Source organism: Cupressus sempervirens, chromosome 5, assembly GCF_028749045.1.
Source record: "Cupressus sempervirens isolate cs-2001-9-10 chromosome 5, ASM2874904v1, whole genome shotgun sequence".
Lineage (NCBI taxonomy): Eukaryota > Viridiplantae > Streptophyta > Pinopsida > Cupressales > Cupressaceae > Cupressus > Cupressus sempervirens.
This window is the reverse complement of record NC_143122.1, coordinates 994,761,468-994,788,278: the sequence shown is the minus strand read 5'-3', so window position 1 is coordinate 994,788,278 and position 26,811 is coordinate 994,761,468. Positions and strand designations below refer to the sequence as shown.

Genomic DNA, 26,811 nt, shown 5'->3' with positions numbered 1-26,811 from the left:
TTTCGGACACCTTGGTGTGTTCTTGCTGGTGTTAGCCTCACTTTTGTAATCTTCCAGTCCCATAGACCTCTTTTTGGTCTTTTGTTGGACATTAATATCATTATCTTATCTTATCTTATCTTATCTAGCCTCTGACTTTATGGATTTATTAGCTATTGACGATATTAGATATGATGAGAACTTTGGCACCTGTGGCATTCCTAGTTGTAATGAGAGAGTTCCTCAATCTAGTAGGGTCGATTTTTTAGCACAATGAACATCATGTGCTACTATCCTACTACCACATGCATTTTTAAGTATCTTAACTATATTGTATCGTTTTCCCCTAGAATGGAATACAGACAATGCAGATTTTTTGCCTTCAGGAAACAAGACTTTGAAGTTCTTGTTGTCATCCCTTCTTTCACTTTTTTTTTAGCTGCCTATGATCATGAGCCATGATAACGGCATGGATTTCAATAACCATTGAGTGTCGTGCCTCTGCAAACAATGGAGTATACATTTTTGCATCTTGTAATTTCAAGCATTTGCTGCCATGAGAGCATTGTAAAAGGCTAAAGTCGGGGAGATGTGAACCTTTGAACTTCTGAAATTGTCGAACCTGTTGAACTTGTGATTCTATGGGTTCAACAACTTTGGTTCAATGGCTCACGTAGGGCTTCAATACAGACAAGTGATTTGATTGATTGAAATGGATAATAAACCAATTACATCCTTTGAGGCGGTGATTAATGGGAAAAGGCTCACCTTAAGATTTTAAATCAGGACTAGCATAGGTAGGCCAACATGGTTTACTACATCTTTCCAAGTTGGACAAAATCTGAACCAAAAATAAGAATATCATCAAGATAGACAACAAATTAAGTTTTGACCCATATCAATCACATGGATTCCTTATGGTGATATTGCTATTATCACTCAATTGTGTGGTTTTTGAGTCAAACTAATTGACCCATTTTTCATGAGTAGTAGTTCACAAGAACTCATCTCTCATGGGAATGATTGGAACACTTAGCACTCATTGCATCTAGGTGATGCTTACAGAGGTGTAGCAGTGGGACTTCTTGGGAGGTCATCCATCCGACTACTACTCCAGCTCAAGTGCACTTTACAACAAAGTTTTCTCCAAGGCTAATTCTTCTTTGCTTGCAACCCCATTTGCAAAAACTTCAAACAGTGTTGTGCCTTATGAATCATTCATTAAGAAGCCCCTTAAACTCAACAATTAATAAGTAGGAGATATTTTCCACAAGTCAAATTGTGATATTGCTATTAGTATTCAACTATGTAGTTTTTGAGTCAAACTCATTTGCCCATGTTTCGTGAGTGCTAAGTGTCCCATTAATTCTCATGAGAGATGGGTTCTTATGAACCACTACTCATGAAACATGGGTCAATGAGTTTGACTCAAAGTTGAATCGAGATAGTAATATCACAATTGACTTGCTTTGGAAAATATCTCCTACTTATCCATTGATGAGCTTAAGGGGTTTTCTAATGAATGGTTCACAAGGCACAACACTTGCTGAGGGTTTTGCAAATGGGGTTGCAAGCAAAGTGGGCTTAACATTGGAGGAAATTTTGTGGTTAAGCACACTTGAGCTGCAGTAGTATTGGGATGGTTGACCTCCCGGGAAGTCCCCATGCCTATGTGAGCATCACTCATGAAAATGGGTCAATGAGTTGACTCAAAAACTACATAGTTAAATCCTAATAGTATCTCCTACTTATCAATGGATTCCGTAGTTAGCTAAAGGGCATTACCAAATAGTATTCTATCCCAGGTGCAAATAAAATGTAGTTTGCAAAATAATATAACTAGGTGATGAAATTTTAGGTTTTAACTTAATGAGAAGTCTTTGTCAAGTTGACCTTTGGGGTTTTCAACTAAATAAGGTCAATGTACAGGCAAAGAAATCATAACTAAACATAGTCCCTACAACAAATAAGGCAAGGTTGTGAAACAAAGAAAATAGTACCTAAGCCATCTTTAGCCAAGACCATTTCAGACCATCAATGGGTGTCATGCTTCTAATTCTCATCTTAATAAGTGTCAGGCTCACCCCTGCTTTAACACAAAGACATACTCATTTTTTTGCAAACATTGACCATATCGATTCCTTTAATATAGATGAAGCCAAAATAGAAATAGATGCCTTTTTGTTCTTCCATGCTAAGGATGAGAGAAAAATATCACACATTACAAACCTTACTCTTGGTTAAACTGGTGAGAGTTATTTCCAAAAGCACATCCTATTTTAAATGTGCGACTTGAGGTAAAATAAGAGTTACACAAAATAAGCTAATTACATCAGAAGGAATATTTAAGGATTACACACCTCCAAGGGTTGGTTTTGTGACCCCACATTGCTAACAAGATTAAGACTGCCATTACTTGAGGAAAAGCAATCATGTGGAGGGTGGACTGTAATACCATACCCCACTGATCACCCCACATCACAAAAATAGCCTCAACTCTGGCTGACTAGTATTAAGAATAAAGTAAAAATATAATAGTTATTATTGAAGAGGGCCAACTAACCCCAGAAAATAATTATTATTATTGTTAACAATTTGTTCTGAGAGGCTAACTAAGCCTAAAGAAAATAATTATCTGAAGTTTAAGTGGCCAACTGAAGATGATTATTTAACTGTATTAAGAAGTAGCAATTAGCAATAAGAAGAAATGAAACTTTTAGATGAGTAGTGGCCTTTGTAATGAATGGTTATGAATTGGTGACTTCAAAAACCTAACATTTACTAATAGTATCTTTGTAACTCCTAACAGGGTTAAGCTTATCACAAGGCGTACTTTAAAAGAGTGCACAATTTTGATGAAGGGTGCTCCCCTTAATGCTGCTTTCTTCTTTATGAACTTTACTAATTATTGTTGCTCTTGAGGCTGTTTTTGATGATCGAATATATATAAAACTTAGCAGGGATTTGCTATAATATGATTCAAAGTTCATCTCATTGTAGATTCCTGATGGAAGTATTTTCTAAGCTTCAAAGTTTAACCAAAGGAACTTTGAATTTGATATGGATATGTGAAAATTGAAACAGTGTATGAAATAGTTTTGCTGCAGTGGAAAGCGGAATCAGACTCGAATAATCCAGATTGCAATAATGGTTGATAATATGACACCTGAATCTGCAGAAGAGTTCTCTGAGGTATTGGGATTTTGCACAAAGGATGAAGTCTTCCATGTATCTTTCACAATCTTTTAAATTGATTTTGAACTTTTTCAATCTTTAGGTTGATAGTGATGAAGATGACATATTTGATGAGGTGCCAAGCATCTATTATTATAACAATGAAGAAGAAGAATCACAACTATACAGTAGTCAGGTTTCTGGAGAAATTTCTAAGGCTTTAGCCTTGGAACAAGAAAATCTGCATGAAAGAACTCTTCCATCCTTTTCATCAGACTTGCCTTCAATAAGGACTATCAAAGAAATGCCATTACATGTTGCTGTCTTAAAATTAGAGGGTTTCTTGGGACAGAGACAGGTAACAATCATCTAGAGTAATTTTTTTTATTGCATTATGATCATCAATTCTTTATTTTGAATTGAATTATTAACATCTGCTTCATGGGAGAACTAAAGTATTTTTAGCAGATAATGCAGTTTTTGCTTGTAGCTATAAATTTCTTTTTTTTTTTTTGGCAAAATTATCTTAAGATATGTTGACATTTACTATCCTTTATCAATTGAAAAATTGAATGTTGTGTGTTGCTGTGTTGGAACTTGGAGTGGATGTAATTTACAGATGTTATCAATGCTAATAGAAGAACTCTGTGGGGAACATTGTTTCAATCATATATTGAATAAGAGGGCACATCCTTGCACAATTTTGCACAAATACTTGAATCCTTATGCATTGAAGAGGAGCAAGTTGTTTGAGATTTTCTTAGATACATTGCAAAGGGAGATGAACAGAGATTCCAATTTAGTGGGTATGTACTTCCATTGTTATGGATCCCTTTCAAGCAAAATATAATGTGGGAATTTTAAGATCCACAAAGCGATAATGTTCAACTACAGTTGTTAAGAACTTTCAGATGAATTTGTGATTTAGAATTTTATGCAATTAATTTTGCATGTAAAATTTATGGCTGAAGAAAATTGTAGTGTGTATCTCTGGTTTGTCATGGTTGTACTGCATTAATGAGTTTGTCAGAAGGTAATATACAACATATGAACCAATCCTCTGCACAAAAGAAATTTGAATAATAAAGTTGTTATGAAAGAAATGAGAGCAAATGTATAAAGCTCTAAAGATCAGATTTCCGTTTTTTCACAAGCTTGTCTCCCTTTTCGTTAGCTTTCTTCCTGCAAACACTTTATTTCACATGTGATGCATATTATGTGAGTTTAGCTCATATATGGTCTTAGGCACTCCCATTATCATACAAAGTACTGTTTGTCCTAGTTATCTTACCTTTTTAATCTGATGGAGCCATTTAATTGCACATAATATTGGCCCCTGAATACTAAGGGGAGATGCAGCTTGTAGTGGGAAAGCTAAGTGCCATTCCTATTGGGAAGTTTAAGCTTTACTTCCGGTTCCCTTTCCAATGATGTGAATTGTGATTTCCATGTAGTTTCTCATAACATCAAATATATTATGGATGTGCAGGTCAAATTCTGAATATAATATCAAAGCGGCAGATTAATACAACAGATGTAATCCAGTATGTTTTTCATGGGACCGCACCTGCAAACTTAGAACCAATTCTCCAGACTGGCATGGAACCATCTTGCCGCAGAAACCTTGCCCAAGCTGATTATTTTGGAATGAATGCTAGTGTCAGCATTGGATATTGTTGTAAACAGAGGAAAGCAAAGCCAGGTGTTTACACATTGCTAGTATTCCTTGTGCTCTTGCCAGGATCAAACCATAATTTTAATCAACGACTAGGCCATTTGTATTTGAAAAATGAAGATCATGAACTTCCCATAATGCAATTGGATGTAGAATATCCAGGGAATCAAGCTGTGCCAAGGATGTTCATATAGGATTTGTTTTTGTTCGCAAATTAGATTCTGAATTACAGTTTGGATGCTCTGTATGCACTTGTATTTCACATTAATTGGGGTTACCATGAGAGTTAATTGATTTTTCATTGTAAAAGAAAGAGAGTTTATATAATCTGAATCAAATATTCTAGGAAAATGAAGGGAAGTGTAAAGGGATCTCAAAGAACTTAAGAAGTTATTCTTAGGTCAGTAAAAGGACAAACTGCAATACGCTGTATTTGGGCAAGTCCACTTGCATTGCTGTAAATACGATGTGTGGATTTATCATCACCATCATATCTGTAATTGTGACTTTCATATTCATTATTATTTATATATATTTCTGCAGTTGTATTATTCTCCCTTTGCACTGTCCTCTATTCTAATGAAGTAATAGAACAGAGAAGCATGATGTATTTAGAACTTCGATTCGATAAAAGTAATGCTCCAAAATTGAACTGCGTTGCATTCCATTGTTGCAGAGGAACATGTGTGTTTGTGCACCTACAAGTTTGCATTTTGCATTCTTACAAATGTATATAGATTTGATGAAAACCTAAGAATATGATCTATAACAAAATTTATCAAATGATTCAGAAGTACAAAATACACATGGATGATTAAATTATTGATGTATTTAGGAGGGTGCATCTAGTAGTGACATTAAAGGAAAAGGTAGGCCTTTGGGTCATTGTCAGCTGAAACAAATTTGCCGTATGATACCTCAGTTGTTGAACTGTCAAGGGGGGATCATTTTCACATTTACCTTGTACAATGCTCTAAAAGATATTGGTTAAACCTTTTTGCTTGCCCATTTATTGGTTGTTTGTTTGTTCTTGTATGATTTAATCACTTACATCAAAGAGGCTGATATCTTACAGGACAATATTCCTTATCATGGAAGCTAACAAACTTCAGAAATCCAACTAATGGCCTGCCCAAACTTGGAAGGAGACACACTGTGCAAGTCTAATTGATTATTGAGTCGTGGGATATCAACTCCACCTTAACACACACAGTCATATTAGCACAATTTTGATTATCCAATTCCAGGAGATATTCGAAGCACAAACAAGTAAATTAGAGTTTAGAATTACTTAACTAGTCTTAACATTGAAAATGACTTTTGCAATGAGGGACTAGAAGAGGCATGCCAATCCTACACGAATGGAGGAGATGAATGCTTAGAGAGGTCAGATCCTAAATTTGACGTACTTATTGTTTATTATATAATAAGTTGACTGTGTATCAAGAAGGTATGGCAAAAAGGAAAGTGAAATAATAGCTACAAATTTGGTTTTGGAATGATGTGTGGAGCCAAGCACAGTTTATCTTTGATGCTGAGTGCACTTATCATCGAGAAGAAATAGAAATGACATAAATTAGTAGGTTAAATTCAGGTGTCTGGAGTTGCATGCCAACTTCAATTCAGTTTGATGCATTCCTAATGCTTGTGTTGGAACTGATGTTGTTGAAATGGTTTTGAATGGTAATGGAGATTTTAGAGGTGAGGAGTTACCATCAACATCATTTTCATAAGAACCTTAATGCACAATTATAAAAAAAGAAATCCATCTTCAACCTAGAACAGGGTAAATCGTTCACTGAGCTAAAAATAGAGGTACTACATGAATGCATGGGTTGTTAGTATGCTTCATTATATTTATTTCTCATGGGTTTGATCCACATGCTTGAATCTTAATTCTCATTGCGGTAACAGGGGGTCTTCTGCTATGGTGCAATGCTGATTTTGCGGATGGACAAATCACAAATGTTTTTGTAGGAGGTTGGCACATACAACATAGAGAATGCAAAACATGTTTGTGGTGTATGAGAGATACATATGATTGAAATTTGTTAGAATTTGCTTCACAGATTCAGACCATGAAGTAGTGTTATCTTGAAGATATGTATGTCAAAGTATTGAATAAAATAAAGATAGCTATTTAATTAGATAAATAAAAAATTATAAAATGAATAATAATCAGTATTACGAGTTGATATTGGATGAACAATTTTCTGCTTTGATAATCTGCAACTGAGCTGTACAAGCTAGATGCTCATCAACCTGGAAGCACATGGCCATTGAAGTATAAGCAGAGCTTGATCCTGTTTGACTAGGTGAGATCAGTCTGCATAATAATGCTTGCTCTTTTGGTATAATGCAACTTGCTGAAAATTGATTGTCGGTGAATGCTTTAGTAAAACATGGCATATGCTAAAAATTATCTGGAACCCCTGGATAACTGCAACCACAGGCATTAAAATTACCACCATAATATAAAATAGGCATAATTTGTGTAGGAAGACCCAACTTAGCCCTTTCTTTTTCATGAGCACAGTGTGTAAAGTCTGCAAGTACTCTCTGAGTTTCCATGTGCTCACTAATGTTATTTTTGGGTGATTTTTTACAAGTTTGACTCCCATTTTTGTAGATGCAGGTAGTGGGTAAAAATGGCAAAATGCTTTTGCTAAAATCCATGCATTTTCTCTTTTGAGATGTCAGTTTTTAGTTTAGTATATTTTGTAATTGGATTTCACCAAAAATAAAAATGACTTGTTAGATATTTTTTATTTTTAGTATTTGCTAAGTTGCCAAGTTCTTACCAAATTTTTTGTGAAGTATTTGCCAAGTTTATATGGAGCTGAAAAATTTGGGCTTGCTAAGTACTCTCCAAGTCTTAGTGAACTAGGTTTATGAGAATGTTGTAAGATAAGATAATGACCCAATGAATTCCCCTTGATTGCAATTAAAGTAATTGACAACTAAAAATACGAAACATGACTTTCCGATTCAGATACTTATAGAGGAGAGAATCAAATAGGTGAGCAACTTACTTCATGTTTTTAAAATTCCTATGTAAGAAATCTCAAATCACTTCCAATTTTTTATAGCAGCTACTTGGCAAGGCCCCTGGTTATATCTAATATTTCAGAACCACATCAAATATGATGTGGCCTCAACACACTTTTTGTTGAGGTGGCAAAAAGTGTCCAATAATAGAGAAAAATTCCAATAGTTGAGCACCCTACTTCATGCTTTTAAAAATCCTATATAAGAAATTTCAAATCACTTCCAATTTTTCGCAGCACCTTAGTAGCCAAGTCCCCTCATATCTAATAATTTAGGACATCATAGGTGAGCACCCTACTTCATGCTTTTAAAAATCCTATGTAAGAAATTTCAAATCACTTACAATTTTTAGCAGCACCTTAGTAGGCAAGTCCCCTCCTTATATCTAATAATTTAGGACATCATTTAATATAATGCAACATCAACATACCTTTATATGTGGCATCATATGTTTTGTTTCTTTTTAGATCCAAGGAACACATTTTGTTCAATTATGAGTAGTCATCATTAACACTACCAACTCAAAAATCACAACTATTAATCCAATAGGTAATCACCCGACTTCATGCTTTTAAAAATCCTATGCTAGAAATTTCAAATTACTTTCAATTTTTTACAACTTACTAGGCAAGGCTCTTGCTTGTATCTAATATTTCAGGACTGCATCATTAAATAGGATACCACATCAAAATGCTTTTTTTGAAATGATTATAAAGGTCCAAAAATAAAGAGAGACCGATGTTTGTGAACTAAGGAGAGAGAATCCAATATGTGACCACCCTACTTCATGCTTTTAAAAATCTTGTGTAAGAAATTTTAAATCACTTCCAATTTTTTGCAGCAACTTACTAGACAAGGCCCTTGCTTATATCTAATATTTCAAGACCACATCATCAAATATGATTTCACATCAGCATGCTTTTTTCTAAGGAGGTTGAAAAGGTCCAAAAATAAAGAGAGATATAAGTTGTTGTGAGGTTTTCACACCATCGCCCTAAAACTTTGGGGACCCCCTTTTTCGGGCAAGTCTTGGCAACTTTCATGAGTGTTGGGAAACTTTTTGGTTGCCTTAGCAAAATTTGGAATTGTTCAAAGGTTTTCGATTTGAAAATTTTACACCTCGGATGCCTTCAAGCCAGAAGGGATTTGATTTGGTTTATTTTTCACCAAGTGCAAAATGTAATTTTTCGGAACATGTAAGTTTATCCTTAGGCCACACAAAATTCGATAACATTTTTTTAATGGTTAGAACAATATTTGATAGGATAAAATTACAAATTTTGGGCTTAGATGATTTCTTTTTGAAAATTTGAAATAATTGTATAAGCTTGAGCATTTTGAAAATGAATTTGTTAGATTTAGTCATTTTGGAAACTCTTGATTTTTTTTGGTGAAAAGGAAATTTTTTATAGTGAAATTGGATTTAGAGTTTGAATTTCAAGTGCAAGGAAAATGATTTATTTTGTTAAAAAATTGAAAGTGTATTGCAAAATTTGAAATTAGATTAAATTGCAAAATCTTATTAAATTGGTTGAAATTTTGCCTAGAGGATTTTAAAAATGTTAAAGTAAATTAGTAATTTAGAAATGAAAATTGATTTTGGCTTGCTAAATTCAATTCTAATGATACTTTAATTGCCAAAACATTATTAAATGAAAAATTTGACATCTCTTAGGCTTATCTTGTTTCTATTTTGCAATTTCTGATCTAAACTAGCAATTAAATGGACTAATTTCACTATGGGCTAAGTAATTTTAATGTTGCATTTAAATTTGGGCCATTAATTAAGGGACTAATTTAATTTTGTTTTCTCTCTAGGCGAGTCGGCCCACTTGGAGAGGCAAAAAGTTCGGTATAAGAGGGGCTTCCCTCCATCTTATTTCCTCATTTCTTTTTTCTCCTCCTTCTTAGGTGTGCGATTTTCTTCAAAGAGAGGCAAATTTCTAGTTAGGGCGATTTTTGGGGTAGATTTTCCATTTCTTGGCAATGTTTTTCTCCCTCTTGTTTGGGTGAATTTTTGCCCTAGGATGATTTTGGAGCAGATTTGATTTTTTCTAGCTTGGGCGATTTTATTTTTGAAGTTTGATTTCTCCATCTTTGGTAGTGATTTCTCCTTCCAAAATTTGGCATTTTTATTTGCTGAAAGGACAATGTGATTAAAGGTCTAATTTTAGCAAGTGTGGGCGACTTCAAGGAAGTCAAAATTCTGATTTTTGCTAGGACATCATTATTTGCAAGGAAGATTGACAATTCTAAGATCTGATATGAACTTGAAGAGGATCCGGTTATTGGTAAAGAGATTTAAGGTAAAATTCTATTCATTTTGGAGGTGAAGATTGGTTTTAAAGTTTTAAAGGTAGATTCTATTTCTTGTTCTTGCTTGGTTCGTTTCTCTTATTTTCTTCTTGCACTCATCATCCACCACTTCATCATTCCATTGGTAGGTTGAAGTTGGGGGATATAAGTGTAGATTTCATGATAGGACATTTGGAGAGACAGAAATAAGTTAGACCACCCTAGGATTCAAGTTGGGAGATATAAGTGTAGTCAATCCTAAGATAGCAAAGAGGCAGAAATAAGTGGTATTCCCATCCCTAGGAAAGAAAGTTGGAGACTGATAAGTGTAGAGATAAGACTTGGAGAGACAGAAATAAGCTAGATTCCATCAATAGAAAGAAGGTTGGAGATTGATAAGTGTAATTCATATAATTTAGAACGAAGGGGCAAAAATAAGTGTGTAGGATGGTAGAAATTAGTGCAAGCAAGAACCCAAAGGGAATGAATACCAAAAAGGACAAGGAAGACATGATGCCTAAGACCACCTTCTTCATGAAAGTGAAGCGAATAAGTGATACCAATATTGACACGGTGAACATGGTACAATTGAATGATAGATTGAAGGAAGGACAATCCCCCATGGCAAAGAAGATCTACAAGAGCGAAATTGTACATGCGGCGGCTTTCCCTCCTACCTTGCCTTGTCTAGAATTGGTAATGGAGTGTGCATCCCAATTTGATATTGTTATCAAGTCCATCATTTTTTATGAAGGGAAGAGAGTGTTGGCTAACATCAGTGGACAAGTGGTTGAAGAAGTATTTAATACTCCCTAGCATAGAGGTATGACAATGGTAATAATAGATCAGGCGGCCAAGTTATTCCAGGGTAACCAAGAGGCCTACTTCATTCATCTAAAGCAGAATTGGTTAGACGAAGGCAAGAAGGGAGTTACCAAGTCATCAAAGCTCACCAAGTCAGATTTCAAACCAGAGTACAACGATCTTATTGTGCTTCTTAGCCGAATCATGGGCATGGCTCAAGGTATGCAATTCAAGAATTGGGTGTATTATTTTATTGATGAAATTGAAAATGGAAAGAGAAAATTTGATTGGGCTAGAATCATAAGTGAAAATCTAGAGTTGCAACTTAGGATAGTGTAAAATCAAAATCAATTCTATATGGGGTCCTATCTTTTCTATTTGATTGCGAGACTATATGAAAATCCTAGACTTAAGACCTTAGGAGTGATTGGCAATGGGCCAGGGCAATGTTTGGTGCATGAGTGTTATACACAACTTCATTTGCACAACACCAAAGATTATAAGATGTTCTATGATGCCTTTTCCATGAAGACGGTAAGGATGTTACAAGGGACACCTGGTAGAAGGCTCTCAATGGAAGTGGAAGTAAAAGTTAAGAAGTATGGGAGCTGGTTCATCCAATTTTGGCAATTTACATATATTAGAGTAGCAGGAAGTATAGTTTGTCCCAAGAGACTTTTGAGGTACCCACATGACAAGATAGTTTTGATGGAGTTGGCTAGGCAACTTGACCATTATGACAAGATGATGAAACTTAAAGGTGAGACATGGATTACCTTCTCATTTGGAATAGGCAATAATACTTGCCCCAATCCTGTCACCTTTGCAGCTGCGGAGAAGGAGTTAGAATGGTATCATCTAGGATGGTATAGAGCAAGACAAGGATTCAATCCTAATGATCTTATCAACGCATCTCACAAAAACACATTCAAACATATTCCTACTATAGAAGATTTTTGGGCCAATGTACAGGATGACTTTCATGTGAGAAAGCTAGCTTTTTCAAGATTGTCAGTGGGTATGATGAGGGCAATCGAATGGAGAGGCCTTGATATTCTTGATCAACTAGAAGATGATGAAAATGTGCTAAGAAAATATTATAATACAATGGATGGAACAAAATTAGTACCGGTGGATTGGGATGATCATCAAGATCCTCCCTTAGAGGTAGTTACAAGGATAGTTGATCTACACATTGAGTCATGGTACAATGAGAAGTTAAGGCAATTACAAAGTTAGAAGGTACACCTTACTTATGAGGAGATGAAATTGGAGGAAGAAGGTCCAATGGAGTTAGTCAGACAAAAAGTGGGGGCATTAGTCAACAACAAAGAGCAGTTAAGAACAAGAAGAGAAATTTGGAGGTTGAGAAAAGTAAAGAACGACAAGAGCCTCAAGCAAAGAGATAAAATGCAACACCATTAAGGGAGAGCATAATTGAGGCTAGAGGCCATGAGGATAATACAAGTGAACAAGGGTTCATGGTAGAGTTAAGCTCTGATTCAGAATCAAGCGGTTATAGTTACAATACCAAGTACTCTGCTCGGAGAACCAACATGGAGATAATGTGATAGTCACTAGTGAAGAAGAGGATAGGCCAATTGATATTGAGGAAATAAGCCAGGTGCCTGAGGTCATTGGTGATGTTTTTCTAGCAAACTGAATCTAGATTTGGGGAGATGCATTGCACCACTATGGTTAAGGTAAATGCTTATGCCGAGAGGTGAGGTGGTGACTATCTGAATAGTTGAAGATATTCAAGGGTTAGTGGAAAAAGAAGCTAGCGAGAAACAAAAACAAATTGCAAAAAAAATGGCAAAGGTAATTAGGAGTGATGATGAGGGTCACCGAAAAGTTCAGATTGCTATACCAAAGGTTAGCAAGGTAGTGGATAGATTGTAGCTCAAGAGTATGAGATAGTAGAGCATAACTTGGGAGAAATCACGGATGACATGGAATGAGAGGAGATCCAGGAAGGTATGGTTTCAAATAGAGAAAAGTTGAGAAAGGAAAACGAGAGGATTGTAAAGTTGGAGGCCGAGAACAAGTATTTGAGAGATTATCAGCCTATCCAGCAGTTGCATTAGACAACGCTTCCTCAAGACAACAAGAGCGACATAGAAGAGATATCAACTTAGTTGCACGAAGTCAAGGATTGGATCCATGATACAATTCAAGATGGGCAAAATTTCTTGCCTTCCTTTGTCTCGACATTTAGGTCATTGGTGGCTATTAGAGAGAAACTTAGAACATTCGAAGGGGAGTGGAAGGATTTCCTTCTAGTCAAGGACTTGGCCACTCCCAGGCTACAGGCATTTATTAAGCTACCAAAGAGATATTTGGAGAGAACCAAGTTGGTAGATGAAGGAGGAATGAGTACGATGGAGTCTTGGTTTGTTGCCTTAACCATCAGATTGAGGATACTTGCAGAGATACAGAACAAGATTGCACAACATAGCCTAGGCTTTGACACTTCCATTTCAACCATGATAAATAATGTTGGGGTTGCACTTGATTTTGAGGATATCAAAGAGGAGAACGTAAATGAGATAGAGTTTGGGTCGAGATTGGATGAGTTGGGAAAGGTTGCCATCAAGAAGAAGCATTTGGACACCCTTGCCTCCCTCAATGTCTTTATTGGATATGCGAAAGAGTATGAGAAGGATCACAAGAAGACACTACAAGCAGCGAGCAACATGATGAATTTAACTGAGCTCAAGATGAAGCACATGCTTTGCCCTCCCATGAAGGAAGTCAATGACAAGCTAGCCAAGTTCATTGCTTTGGCTAAAAAGATGAAAAAAAAGGCTAGAATTATATTAGAAGATCATTTGACATAAGCCCAAGTGGTAATTTCTCCCTTCTTCTTGGGTAGGATAGATGTCTAATTATGATTGGCTACCATTTTGGTGCCTTCTCATTGGTTGTCACTTTTTCTTTTTTTTTCATTGGTCCATTGATGAGGTGGCATCTTCTCATTGGCAGATGGGGTGGCAACCCTAATTAGGGTTTCTAGTATATGATCTGGATCATTGATTTTGCCTCTTAATCTCTATCGTTGGTTGTAATTTTTGCCTCTATATAAGGCCATTTGCTCTCATTTGTAAAAGGTGGAAGAAAATTGTTGCTTAAGATAATATCAAAATTGCCTCTCTTTATCATTTTTGTGACTTGAATAGTGATTAAGAACATTTGGTGTTATTGCATGGTTTCTACTTCCAATAGTTAAAGTTAGATTCATTGAAGTTGTTAAAGTAGATTTTATTTCAAGAAAGTTGTTAAGTAAGAGTAAGAGTAGATGGATAATTATATGGTGATATTAGTGGATGTTTGATAGAGATCTATAAACTAGGCTACTAGCATCCTGGCGGCTTGTTAGGAAGCCTTGCATGGTAAACTAGTCTTTTTTCCTTGAATCATTGCATCTATGGAGGCAGAGCCGCTAGTAAGCTTTCATCAGATTCGATCCCTGTCCATTTGTTAATCTTTCCATTCATAGGAGTAGGGCAACAAGTAGTATAGTAGTTGGATTTCATTCTAAGAAAGTTAGGAAGGCATAAGTCATTTGAACACATACCCCCAGTCATCATCACCATCACAAGAAAAGTCCAAGTTATCTTCGAATGAATAATGTAAGCCTGCCTGCGTGATTAACCAGCAAATCACATTAATATAACTGAGTTAGTATCCATAGGTGTAGGGAACATTGGAGTTTTTCTCATGTCTTCATGAGTATTTACTTTTCAAGAGAGGGATTGAGTGTTTGATATTCCTTATCAAGTATTCAATTGCTATATGTTATGTAGTGGTACAAAACTGACATCAACAAATACTTGTGAACTAAGTCATGTTTTTATTAGTGTGCTAATGTGACATCACATATTTTGTCACTTTTAGATCCAAAGAACACATTTCATTCAATTATGGAACTCTAAAGTCACATCTCTTGATGTAATATTGTTAAAATAGTATCAACCGAGAGACACATCTCCCCACTTCAAGGAATGTCTCAAAGATGAAGACACATCTTTGAGGCTTTTTTGCAAGTATCTAGTCTTCAACAATTTCATGTCAAAGTCTCTCAAAGTCTCCAAGTTTGAGACCACAAAATTAGAAATCTCCCATGTGCATCCAAAGAAAAAGGGAAATTTAAAAAAATAAAAATTATTTTGAGTATCGTTTTAGGCATTTGGAAGCATGACCACTTCTCATTTGGACTGAACAAAGCCCTAACCAAGGACAATATTTTTAATAGATGATATTAGATAGATTTTTTATTTTTGTTTATAGTTATGAATTTTTTGTTTTGCATATCACCAATTTAGCATCAAATTAGGACCTCCAAATTTCCTCATCTCAAAGCAACTATGAAATCTACTGACATGAAATGTGACATCACACATTTGGTTGCTTTTTAGATCCAAAGAACACATTTTGTTCAATTATGGAACTCTAAAGTCACAACTCTTGATGTAATATTGTTAAAAAATAGTATCAACCGAGAGACACGTCTGCCCCCTCCAAGGAATGTCTCAGAGACAAATACACATCTTTGAGGTTTTTCAAGTCTCTAGTCTTCAACAATTTCGTGTCAAAGTCTCCCAAAGTCTTTGAGTTTGAGACCACAAAATTAGAAATCTCTCACGTGCCTTCGGAGAAAAAGGTAAATTAAAAACAAAATATTTTATTTTGACTATCATTTTAAGCAGTTGGAAGCACGACCACTTCTCATTTGGACTGAACAAAGCCTTGACCAAGGACAATGTTTTTAGTAGATGATATTAGATAGATTTTTTATTTTTGTGTACAGTTCTGAATTTTTTGTTTGCATATCACCAATTTAGCATCAAACTATATACTTTTAAATTTCAAACTTCAATATGTAATGACAATTTCAGCAATTATTAATATGATAGTATCATATACGATACTTACTAATCAGATATATAAATCGAGTTTTGAACCATTTTACTCTATATGACACAATATTAAATGAGTAAATGATATTACTATTAGTGTTTAGTTTTAATATTCATACTTAAAACTTTCCATTGTTCTTGTTCTCAAAGCATTATGTTATGAATCTATGATAAAAAAGGTTGCGATCTCCAACTATCCAGTCTTTTATTCTTGAAAAATGGCCATAACAATACCGGTATTGATATTAGTTTTGAAGACCTCCAAATTTCCTCATCTCAAAGCAACTAGCTCAGTCAGAATCGTCTGCAAGAAATCTATCACTGCCATAATCAGTCCATGAGCTTGATCTCAGTGCCCCACCCCACATCGTATAGAACATAAATTTAAATCTCAAGTCCGTGACATTGATATCGATGTCTCATCCCACACCATATATAACATACACTGAAGGCTTTTTCAACCTTTACACTCATGTTAGATCTACAGGAAATACATCAAAAAGTTCAGCAAAAACAAAAATCTTATTTATTTAAGAGAATCTACGACGAGAAGTAAAATGTAACGAGAAGTACTTACTAGACTCCTCATACACGACATGTAGTAAAGGGGTGGTATGGCCAAAAGTTGATTTGGACTTAATGAAAACATCAAATAAATGCAAATCCATCTTCATGTACCTATCCTTCTATAACAGAGATACTGAGTGCTTCCTTTCAGCTTCCTTTCACAAGACTTTTGTCTTCCATGGTTCTTGGCTTTATCTTTCTCTTTATTAGGATAGAACCCAACTACATTCAACGATTCCCCTTCACGAACCCCACAAGTCTTGTCTGCATACACATAGATGTAGATAGGACAGACACCCCATGTGAATATAACTAGATGCAATGGACTAATTTCAGAGACAAAGTGGGATGTAGCCAGATTTGAGAGCAATGCCTCTGTTGCTGAAAAGGATTTTACACTAGGTGTCCTTGATGGAAACCTATTACCTTCAAGGAAAAGTACCTTTGATGCCTTTGGATAGCATTTAAGTCTTCTACATATGTCTTGCCCCATGCCCTTTCACTCAACTCATAAAAAATAATGAAAAGAAACAAGCCCAATAGATTTCAACGACGTGACTTGTGTGTGTCCATGGTTGAAAGTGCTCCTTGTATAATTTTTTAAATTGAAAATCCATGTCCCACAAGGGAGACAAGTCTTGTTTGTTGTCCGACTTAGAGCTCAGTGGGAAATTGGAATTTGTTGCAGTTTCCTAACATCTTCTCCACTCAAATTATATTCAAAATGCAAGACAGCAACCATCCATGCCGTCTTATCATGACACTGCAGACTCATCAACGTCGGGGAAATGACATGATTGTGACTTCCACAACACATCCATTATTCAACTATCTTTGCTTCAACCGACCGACTCTGACATCCAACATAGTCTCCCACAGACATCAAACTTTTGGAACCACAATTTACTTCCAACTATGAAATCTGCCGACATGATGCAGGAGATCCCCCTGCACTGTGGCAGGATGCGGGAGATCCATACCAACCATACATAATGCAATGATCTGTAGATTCACACATCTCCAACTTATTTTCATTTTCATGCACATTGGCACATCATAGGGAAATGATCTATCCTAATTTTGTGCATTAATGTTGAATCTTTCAATTAATTATTTATGAAGTGAAAGAAAGCAACCATGAATTGTTATTTCTCAAATTTAAAAATACTCATTTAATTATGATTATTTATGATCAATGCAATTGCTAGTGCTATCTTATTAAAAATGTCATAGTAATAAATTAATTAATACAATCATAACTATTGGAAAATGTTAACAACAAAATTCTATTCATTTTTGTCAAACCTACCTCTTCTTATAACATTCACAAAATCGGATGTCTTTGGTAATTTTTCATAAAAACTCACAGGTGTACAAGCCTGTTGTATAATATGAGGTGGAAGATTATTGATGGCCATAACTATGAAAAAGATGGGATTATGACCACTTTTAGTCGATAAGACACTTTGGGTTTTGATATTATATTAAAAAGGGTTCTTCAACCACTTTTGTGTTTTCTCATCATGGATGTTGCCAAGCTTAGAATTGAGCCCAACAAAATTGATGTAGTGTTCAAGAAAAAATATGCGGTTTTGGTTGTTTGTAGTGAGGGAGGTAACCTTACCTTTATGGAAAGCAGGGTAGGAGGTTATGATGAGGCAGTGTCTCATCAGTTTGTCTCGAGTTGGAATGAACTAAGGGTCATTGTGAATAGAATTACCTTTGAAGTGAATGAAGATGTAATTGCCAAGGCTATGGGGCTTTCTACAGTGGGCTGCAAATGGAAAAAGACTAGAAAAACCTCGCACTAGGAAAGCCTAAGCTAGTTCTTCAACCCCCAAAGAGCAGTCTGTAAAGAGACAAGGTGGATACAACTGTGAAGACCTTCCTAATATTTGGCCCCACCTTTGCCACATCATTATAAAATACTTCACCCTTGAAGGTAAGTACACAAAATTCTACTTTTATCACCTTCCTTTCTTGAACCACCTTAGAAATAAGGATTTCATATCTATTTTGTTTTATCTACTTAATTTCATGGAAAACAATGTTGTCCATTAAAGAGGCTAAAATCATGCAGAAAGCATTTGTTATCCTTCACCAAGGTCTTATCCATAGACTGTACAAGTTTTATTTGGCCATTTGTCCCCTGGTTAATGTGTTTGTCCAAGTTGTGTCACAAAATGAGCCATCTCCTTTTGGTTCGACACAGGACATTGGTCTCCTCCCCCAGATTAGTACTATCAAGAAAAGGTGTGTCAAAAATTCATTAAAAAAAGAGCCCATTTCCCCTATTTTTGACTCCAAAGATTCCAAAAAAAAGAAAACTGAGAGCCCCCCATGAAAACCCAACCACTGAAAAAAGACAAGAAGGCAATTTTCAATATTGACTCTAATGATTGGATCGAAACCCCAGGAGCCTGTAGGTCGAACAAGCTGGCCAAAGAAAAATGCAAAAAATCCCTCAAGGCCAGTGAGTCCACTAATTCAGAAGCATATGAGGACAATCCAACTAATGAGTCTTCTCAACACTCTTCTAGTTTGAAGAGGGGTCTTGCATCCCTAGTTATCAAAGAAATGACTTTTGGGTGCACCACTACCCCTCCCCTTTCCCCTCTCCATGGCCCTAGTGATAATCCTCCATAAACCCTGACCCCTAGCTCCCATAGGTTGTTGTTGAGGAGGAGACTAAACTTGACACCACCGCCCCCAAAAATGATGGTATGATGGGCAAAATTAAGCACCAACTTTAAGACCTTGAGGAGGCTATGAAAAAGATCCAAAAGGAGGTTCTGGGACTTAACAACATGATGCAGGACACTAACAAGTTTGCTATTAAAGTGATGCATGCTTGTTTTGTTACTTTATGTTTGATGTAGGAGAGGATCAAAAGAGTGAAGCCAAGTTTTGATGAAGACTATAAGGATCTCTTTGATTTCCACACAAAGGAATAGGCTTCAATCCTCCTCTCTAAGAGGCTTGGAGGGAATCATAGTGCTAACTTGATTGTGTGATTTTTTTTGTTTTTACTATTTTGTTCATGGCAACTCTACGGGCTTTGATAACTTTTTAAATCAGATCTATTAGATTTCCACAATCCATGAAAATGAGTTTTTAATTTCTGGATTTGATTGTGTATAGTTTTTTTACCATCAACATTTCAGATCATACTACATGATCCATCATCAGGATGCATGAGAACATGAAGATGGAACTTTTTAAATACATTTACTATTATTGGGCCTATGCGGCCCATGTTTCCTTTGAATAGTACGAACAATGCTACTACTACTTGTTTTAATTTTGTATCAAAATGCTCTACTTCGGTTTATATTTTTCATAGATACAAAAGTGGTTGCTCTGCTATATGTCAAAATGTTAGATATAGTTAACGTGCTATTAATGATTAGTTCTCTACTATACCACAAGCCAACACCCTCTTACTACTTTTCTATTAAAAGAGTATTCAGAATAAAGTACAAATACAAATCATACATGGAAAGGAATGTATAGAATGACATCATAGTGATTGACAAGACAAACAACATTTAAACCATAATTATTTATTATATCAAACACCATACTAAAATTTTTAACCTTAGATTTTGTACATATTATTCTTTATATTCATTTCGGATCTTCATCTTTTTCAAAGTTTCTAGCATGCCATCCAACAAGTTTAAGACCATAGAAAAACTGACATATTTGTTTCTCAGTGCAACTATTTGGGATCTTTGGGTCCCCACGGCGAGATGCTCTGAGGTAAAATCAAGTCCACTTTATATATTAACTACACATGACGATGGGGAACCCACACCATTGTTTGATTCACAATTTTCGGCTATAAATTTTTTGGTGTGGTCACCACCATTATAGAAAAGGTAATGACAGAGCAAAGCTTTAAAAGTTGCATATATTTTGAAAAAGGTGTACTATACTTGTTGAAACGCTATAATTCTGAGCATCACAATCTGGGTACGTGTCAGGGAATCCCTTCACTAACTTATCTCATTTCTTGAGATTATTCCTTACTTTTTCTTTGCCACCACTCCAAGAGAAAGTCTAATCCATTGCATCCTTAGTATGTGGGGACCCTTACATCCAAACAAAACCATTTAATGATTCTATTCTTCCTTTTGGACGTGCCATTCTCTAGTTCAGATTTTTTTTATTTTGAAAAAGGTAAGATTGGGAATTTGGATTGTGATGGTTTGTATAAATATATTGCTTTAGTGGTTTGACGGTGAGATATCTCATTTAATTGATTAGCACTCCCCATTTAACTCAATTTTCAAGTTCAGTTATATCACTCTTTAGTAACAGCATCAGTACTTCTAATGGCTGATCTCTTTTCTTCAGAATTTTAATCTAAATAATCTGAGTCAGCTATGGTTTATTCCTAAATGGGTCTATATACCAATGAACCTTTATATAAATGTTGGTTATGCTATGTGTTTTTACAATTATCTAGATCATAATACTTTAGTAGAAAGAAGCAACGCCATGCATTTAGAGACACATAGATCATAGTTCTTAGTATCTTACAAAAAAGTTTGTTACATCATATACTTTTATACATATATTAGACAACAGTTCTTATTGTCTTAGAAAAAAGTTACTCCATGTATATTTATACATAAATAGATAATAGTTGTTACTATCTTAGAAAGAAATTAGACCATATATTTTCATAAATACGTAGAACATACCTCTCACTATAGTAGAAAGAAGAACTATAGGTACATCAAATATTTGGAAATAACTAGGTGGATTTATGATTTATTTGACACCGTGTCTATTCGAACACACAACTTACATCAAACACTTGGAGGTCCTTAAATAGTTATTATTTATGTTCCCTTTCTATGATTGAATTCTACATAGATGGTGTGTTTTATAATATATGAAAAATCAAGCTAACTCTTAGATTCAATGGACATACAAATAACTTTTTAATTACAATAGTTTTTTGTTAGAGTAGATTATATGAAAAACTATGTTTTAGATTAAGGTAAAAGCAGGTTTTGAAGGAGCCCCGAAACCCATTACATCAAAGAGAAAGATAAACTATTAAGCACAACTAGGTTTTAAAAGGACCTGAAACCAGTAGATATGACCAGTAAAATTAACCAAAAACTCTGGAATCTGAAAGGACAAATAGACTGGAGCAAAGCAGCCAAGAAAGCTATCCAAACCAGATACCAGAAAATCAGAGACAAGACCATAACACCAACCCAAAAGAACCAGTCAGCATAAGGGAACAAAAGATTATCCTTTTAAAATGAGGTTACCCTTACGCGACTGAAGGGTCATATCTAAAGGGGGAGCAGAAGGCTTGGCCTTCTTCCCTTTAACCGCAATCCAACCATCCTCAAACTTTGCTGCCTCGGTCACCCAATCCTCAGAGGACAAAGACCCGTGGAACCCAGGGGACGCAGAGGCCTTAGCAAACACCCTATGAGAGACAGACGACAACTGACCCCTAGGAGGGTCAATCGAAGTAGGGGGAGAGACCAAATCCTTAACCACTAGCTTGGAAAGAACGTTGCCCACAGCCACTGAATCCACAGGATGAGATGCCAAAGCAACCTCCGCAACCACCGGCACGAAAGGAACACTAGTCTCAACCTCTGAAACTGCAGGAGCAACCGAGGATTGTTTCACCGTATAATGCTCAGAGGAGGCCCCAGTCCACCAAGAGGGGGACGCCTGGGTTTGGATTTCCCAGCTACACAACGAGCAACAACGTGACTCGTCAATTGCATTTCCTGCAACGAAAAGGGATTCCCTCGAAATCCAACATTTGAGACCAAGACCCCCTCAGGGAATCCAAACAGACCGCCTTAGGAAGACCTTTAGAAACATCCAAGTCAACAAGGAAGCGAGCACAGGTCGAGTGGAAAATATCTGAAGTGTCAGCATCCACATATAAGAAATCCCTAATAGCGTTCCCAATAGATTCAAAAATTGAATCCTGCCAAAGATGAATCGGAAGATTAGGGAGCTGAACCCAGATAGGGTACTTATTAAAGGCTTCCGAGAGAGGATCAAAATCTATATGCCACAGTTTGGCCATAAGCAGAAATCTACCCTGCCAAGAGAAATTATTGTGACATAAAATAATCTTCTTGTCATTAGAATCTTGAAACTTAGCTATAAAAAAACCTTTAGCACACGGAAATATGTGAACATTATAATCAATCAGTGGCAACCAGTTCTTGGAGATCCAGCCATGTAGATTAGCAAGGGAGGGCCAATAGCCATGGAAGCGAAAAATTGCAGCAAAAGAAGAAAGGTCATCTACCATTTGGAAAATGTCTTCAACTGAATCTGGATCCAAAGGGACCCTAATAGGCTTTAAAGCACTTACAAGTGAAACCAGAGAGGGGCCAGAAGAGTTAACATGAGGGAAAGCACCATGAAGCTCAGCCTCAAAGGCGGCAACGTCAGCGAAAGTTCTTCCCCCGGAACCAAAAGAGCCTGAACCAGGAGCAGGAGAACCAGAAGCCGATAGAGGGGCAAACGGGACCCTACCCCCATCCGCAAAAGAGGCTAGGCGAGATGCAAAAAGAGCCTTAGCCCCACCCACAGAAGAAGCCCCATCCGCAGGAGGAGCGGGAGCGACTCCAGCAGCCATGCTAGAATAGGACAGAGATAGGGGAGTCGCAGCTGATCTTCTAGTTTGAAAAAGCGCCTGGGCGGGAGAGCGAGGAGAGTGGGGAGAGCGACCCACGGAAACTTTCGATATATTTTATTTTTTGCATTTATATGAAAAACTATGTTATTTATCACAATTTTTAAGATAGAAATGAGTTACTCATTAACATTTTAATGAAGTAGAACAAAATAATTAGAAGTCAAAACTAAATGTCATGTAATAGGGGAGACAACCTAATAGTCACCTAGGCTAACTTTGCATACCTACAACTCCTAATATGTACGTTGAAATTTGTCATTTTTTTTCAATGAACTTCTATAGGTGAATGAAGAGCTTAAAGCTAACCTTTTGGCTTTTCCACATTTATAGAGCTCTCTATAAAAGCTCCATTTTGAAATGTTTGCCTAGAACCCGTTATGTTCACCCCCCAATAGCCACTTACCAAAAAAATTGTACATTTTACACAAATGGACCAATCAACAACCAAGAAACCTAAAAAATGATCAACTATTAGTACATGTGCTATCATTTTTTGGGCCTTTTTATGAGTGGTAATTGGGGGGATCTATAACAATAGGTCATTAGAGCATGTGAAGCTATTGGGTCGTCTCCCCTATAGCTCGAACTATATCTTATATGAAATCTATTAGAATTTAGAATTATATTGTGTGCAATTTTTAATTTGGTATTATAGTCAAATGCAATATGAATGTATATGAGAATCTATATTGGAATTTTAACGTCTTCATAAAATTTAAATTTCATTAGGAACAAGTAGTTTCTAAGTTTGACTACCAAACTATCTAATATTCTCATTGGTGGACATATAGTTCCTTGCAAAAGCAAATACAAATATTGTCACAAAGTCAAAATATAAAAAAGGGCTCAAATAACTCTTGAATGTGATAGTGTCCATACATTCCAAGCTCTTGAGAATGAATCTACATAGGGACATTGTTCAATTTTAGTGAAAACCATTTAATAAATATTAAGGAAACAATATACCTCATTAATTATCACTTTTTGGCAGGGGGATGTTGTTGTTGAGATTAGGTGTTGTACACCTTGTATAATGTTTGATACTTTAATAATGTAACTTGAATAAATATTTAGTGTGTTGCATCTAGAAGTATGTTAGGCCAAATTAGATATTTATTTGGGACTACTTGTATAATGTTGGATACTTTAATAAAGTAAATTGATTAAATATTTAGTGTGTTGCATCCAGAATTATGTTTGGCCAAATTAGATATTTATTTGAGACTACTTGTAAAGTTGTATTTAATATTGACTTAGTTGTTCTATGTGTGAGATACAAACTAATTAATTGGGGGAATATATTTAATTTTGTGACGATTTGGTATGAAATAGTAAATTAGTGATTAATGGCTTTGTGTTCTCATAGTTTTAAGGCATTTAGTTTTTATCTTATTACTAGTTGTATTTATATGAGTTTATGAAAGCTAGTGCATGTTTGGTGAATAAGTTTGGGTGAGAAAGTGATCTTTCTTTGTATTGAGTATTCTTTTGAGGAGTGCATATGTATACTAGTAAAGGATAAACAATATGTTGATGTTGATCATGGTCGAGCAAGTACAATGTGTTGAAAACAATTGATTAATTGTGTATTGTCTTTGATGTTACACAAAATGTCATATCATTGCCAGTCAATGCATGCCTAGCTCACTTGGGTGATGAAGACAATTCTCTGTGTCAGCTGAGCATTCTAGAGTTTGCCAAGTTCAGAAGACAATATTTACCTAGTTCATTCAGGCATCAAAGGAAAGTTTGTAGAAGATGAGTGTTAACTAAGCTTACTCGGTTAATGAAGGAAATGTTGGATGGCACAAGTGTTAACTGAGCTCACTTGGTTACCAAAGGAATTTTGTGAATATGCAGTGTTAACTGAGTTCACTTGGTTAACACAAGAAAATCATTTTTGAGTTAGTATCTACCAAGCAAGGCTGGCTAATGAAGGATTTCCTTGTTTTGGCATATTGAGTTCAATTGATCTGATTGTTGGTTCTAGCCAACTAAGGAGATGAATATTAAGTATTCTAAGTTGTATTCAAGCCGACTTGAGAATGTGTAAGATATAAATATAAGGTCAAGTTGAGACTTGAATGTGGAACATAATAGAAGATTTGAAGAGGAAGCGAATCAAAAGGATAAGAAGAATATCCTTGTTGAGATGCAAAGATATATTCAATTAGGAAGGATCAAATATTCAAGTCAAAATTGAGATTTGTAATCAGCAATTCAGTTGCATAAGAAATCAGGTCATTTCATTGTTACTCTCTACCTGTTGTAGCAGTGATCTAAATCTCTTAACAAACTTGACTTACTAGCTATTTGTAAATCCTCTAACAAGGTGGCATTTCTATTTGAAGTGTCTTGAAGACCTCTAAAAATGCCACTAATAATAGGGTGATGAAATCCTCTAATAGGGTCACACCTAATAGTGTATTTTATAACCTTTAATAGGGTTGGCTCCTAACAAGGCTTATTTTAGAAGAGTGAAAATCAGTAACTAGTTGCAATTGGTGTTTTTCCCCCAAATTGGGCTTCCACATTAAATCTTGGTGTCACTTGTGTTCATGCTCTTTCTTTTATGTGTATGCAATTAAGTTAAGTAAGATTAATCATAGATAATATCTTAAGATTCTCATGTTAAGTATATGCTAAGTTACAACATTTGCTAGTGTAAACCGAGTGCATATGTGTATGACGAGCAATAGTAGAATACAATTTAATCATAATTCATGTTTAAATTGCATTGACATCTAAGGGATTTGGGATTTATTTTTGTAGTAACTAATTCACCCCTCCCCTCTTAGTTACTCCTCTTATATTTCCAACAATTGGTAATAGAGCTTTTGGTGCTTACAGAGAGGATTTCAAGGACATAAGCTAAAGATTAGGATGTCTTATCTCCCTTGTCCCCCCCCCCCCTCTCTCTCTCTCTCTCTCTCCCTTGTCTCCTCCGCAAGGTTTGAAAAGGCCGTTCACTACTTCATATTTTAGATTTGTCAGACATCGTACCAGTCTCTACAGGCAACATCAGTCCTATAGGGGTTCTTCACAGCATCTGAAGTCTATGGATTGTCCATAGATGTACCTCTCTATTACGAATTTCTTTGTGATAATGAAGGACCCTTAGTCCTTACCTTGTCTTTCTTTCTTCTTGTTGCTTTGTTCCTTTTCAATCACCATTTGGTGCTTTTGCTTGGTTGGCTCTTCTATTTCTATGCTTAGTCCCATAAACCATTTTGGTTTTTCATGGACATTAATAATTTTATCTTATCTTATCTTATCTTATAGAAGAGAGATTCCCAAGTTGAATAGAGACAACTTTGCAGCATCTCAAGACCTTATGAAGTTGCATTTGGCAACCTTCAATGATTCAGGTTTGAAATACTTAAACACTACTTACACAACTCCTACTGGTACAATGAATATAGATAAGATAAGATAAGATAATATTATTAATGTCCAACAAAAGACCACAATGAGGGTCTATGGGATTGGAAGCTTACACCAAGAAAATAGCAGAAAAATGGAGCACCAAATAGTGTCCACAAAAGAACAAGTACAAAAGAAGAAGAAGAAGAAGAAGAAAGCAGCAGACATCATGGAAAAGATTAGGTATCCATCCTCATAGGGAAAAAGTCCAACAGTGATTGATTAGTGCA

The 26,811-nt window shown here is 35.7% G+C and overlaps 1 protein-coding gene across 4 annotated transcripts in view; it reads left to right on the top strand.

Annotated features, from left to right (window-relative positions):
* LOC149559273 (uncharacterized) overlaps positions 1-5,379 on the top strand; it is a 43,584-nt gene extending 38,205 nt beyond the window's left edge. For 2 of the 4 annotated variants that reach the window (XM_089833197.1, XM_089833198.1), the window contains exons 2-5: positions 3,076-3,171; positions 3,257-3,511; positions 3,773-3,959; positions 4,643-5,379. In XM_089833197.1, the coding sequence (XP_089689323.1) occupies positions 3,127-3,171; positions 3,257-3,511; positions 3,773-3,959; positions 4,643-5,022 (867 nt within the window). In that variant the 5' untranslated portion in view covers positions 3,076-3,126 and the 3' untranslated portion in view covers positions 5,023-5,379. Of the gene's footprint in view, positions 1-3,063; positions 3,172-3,256; positions 3,512-3,772; positions 3,960-4,642 lie in introns of all 4 variants that reach the window. The other 2 variants (XM_089833195.1, XM_089833196.1) reach the window with 1 other exon arrangement.
* Positions 5,380-26,811: the final 21,432 nt, after the last annotated feature.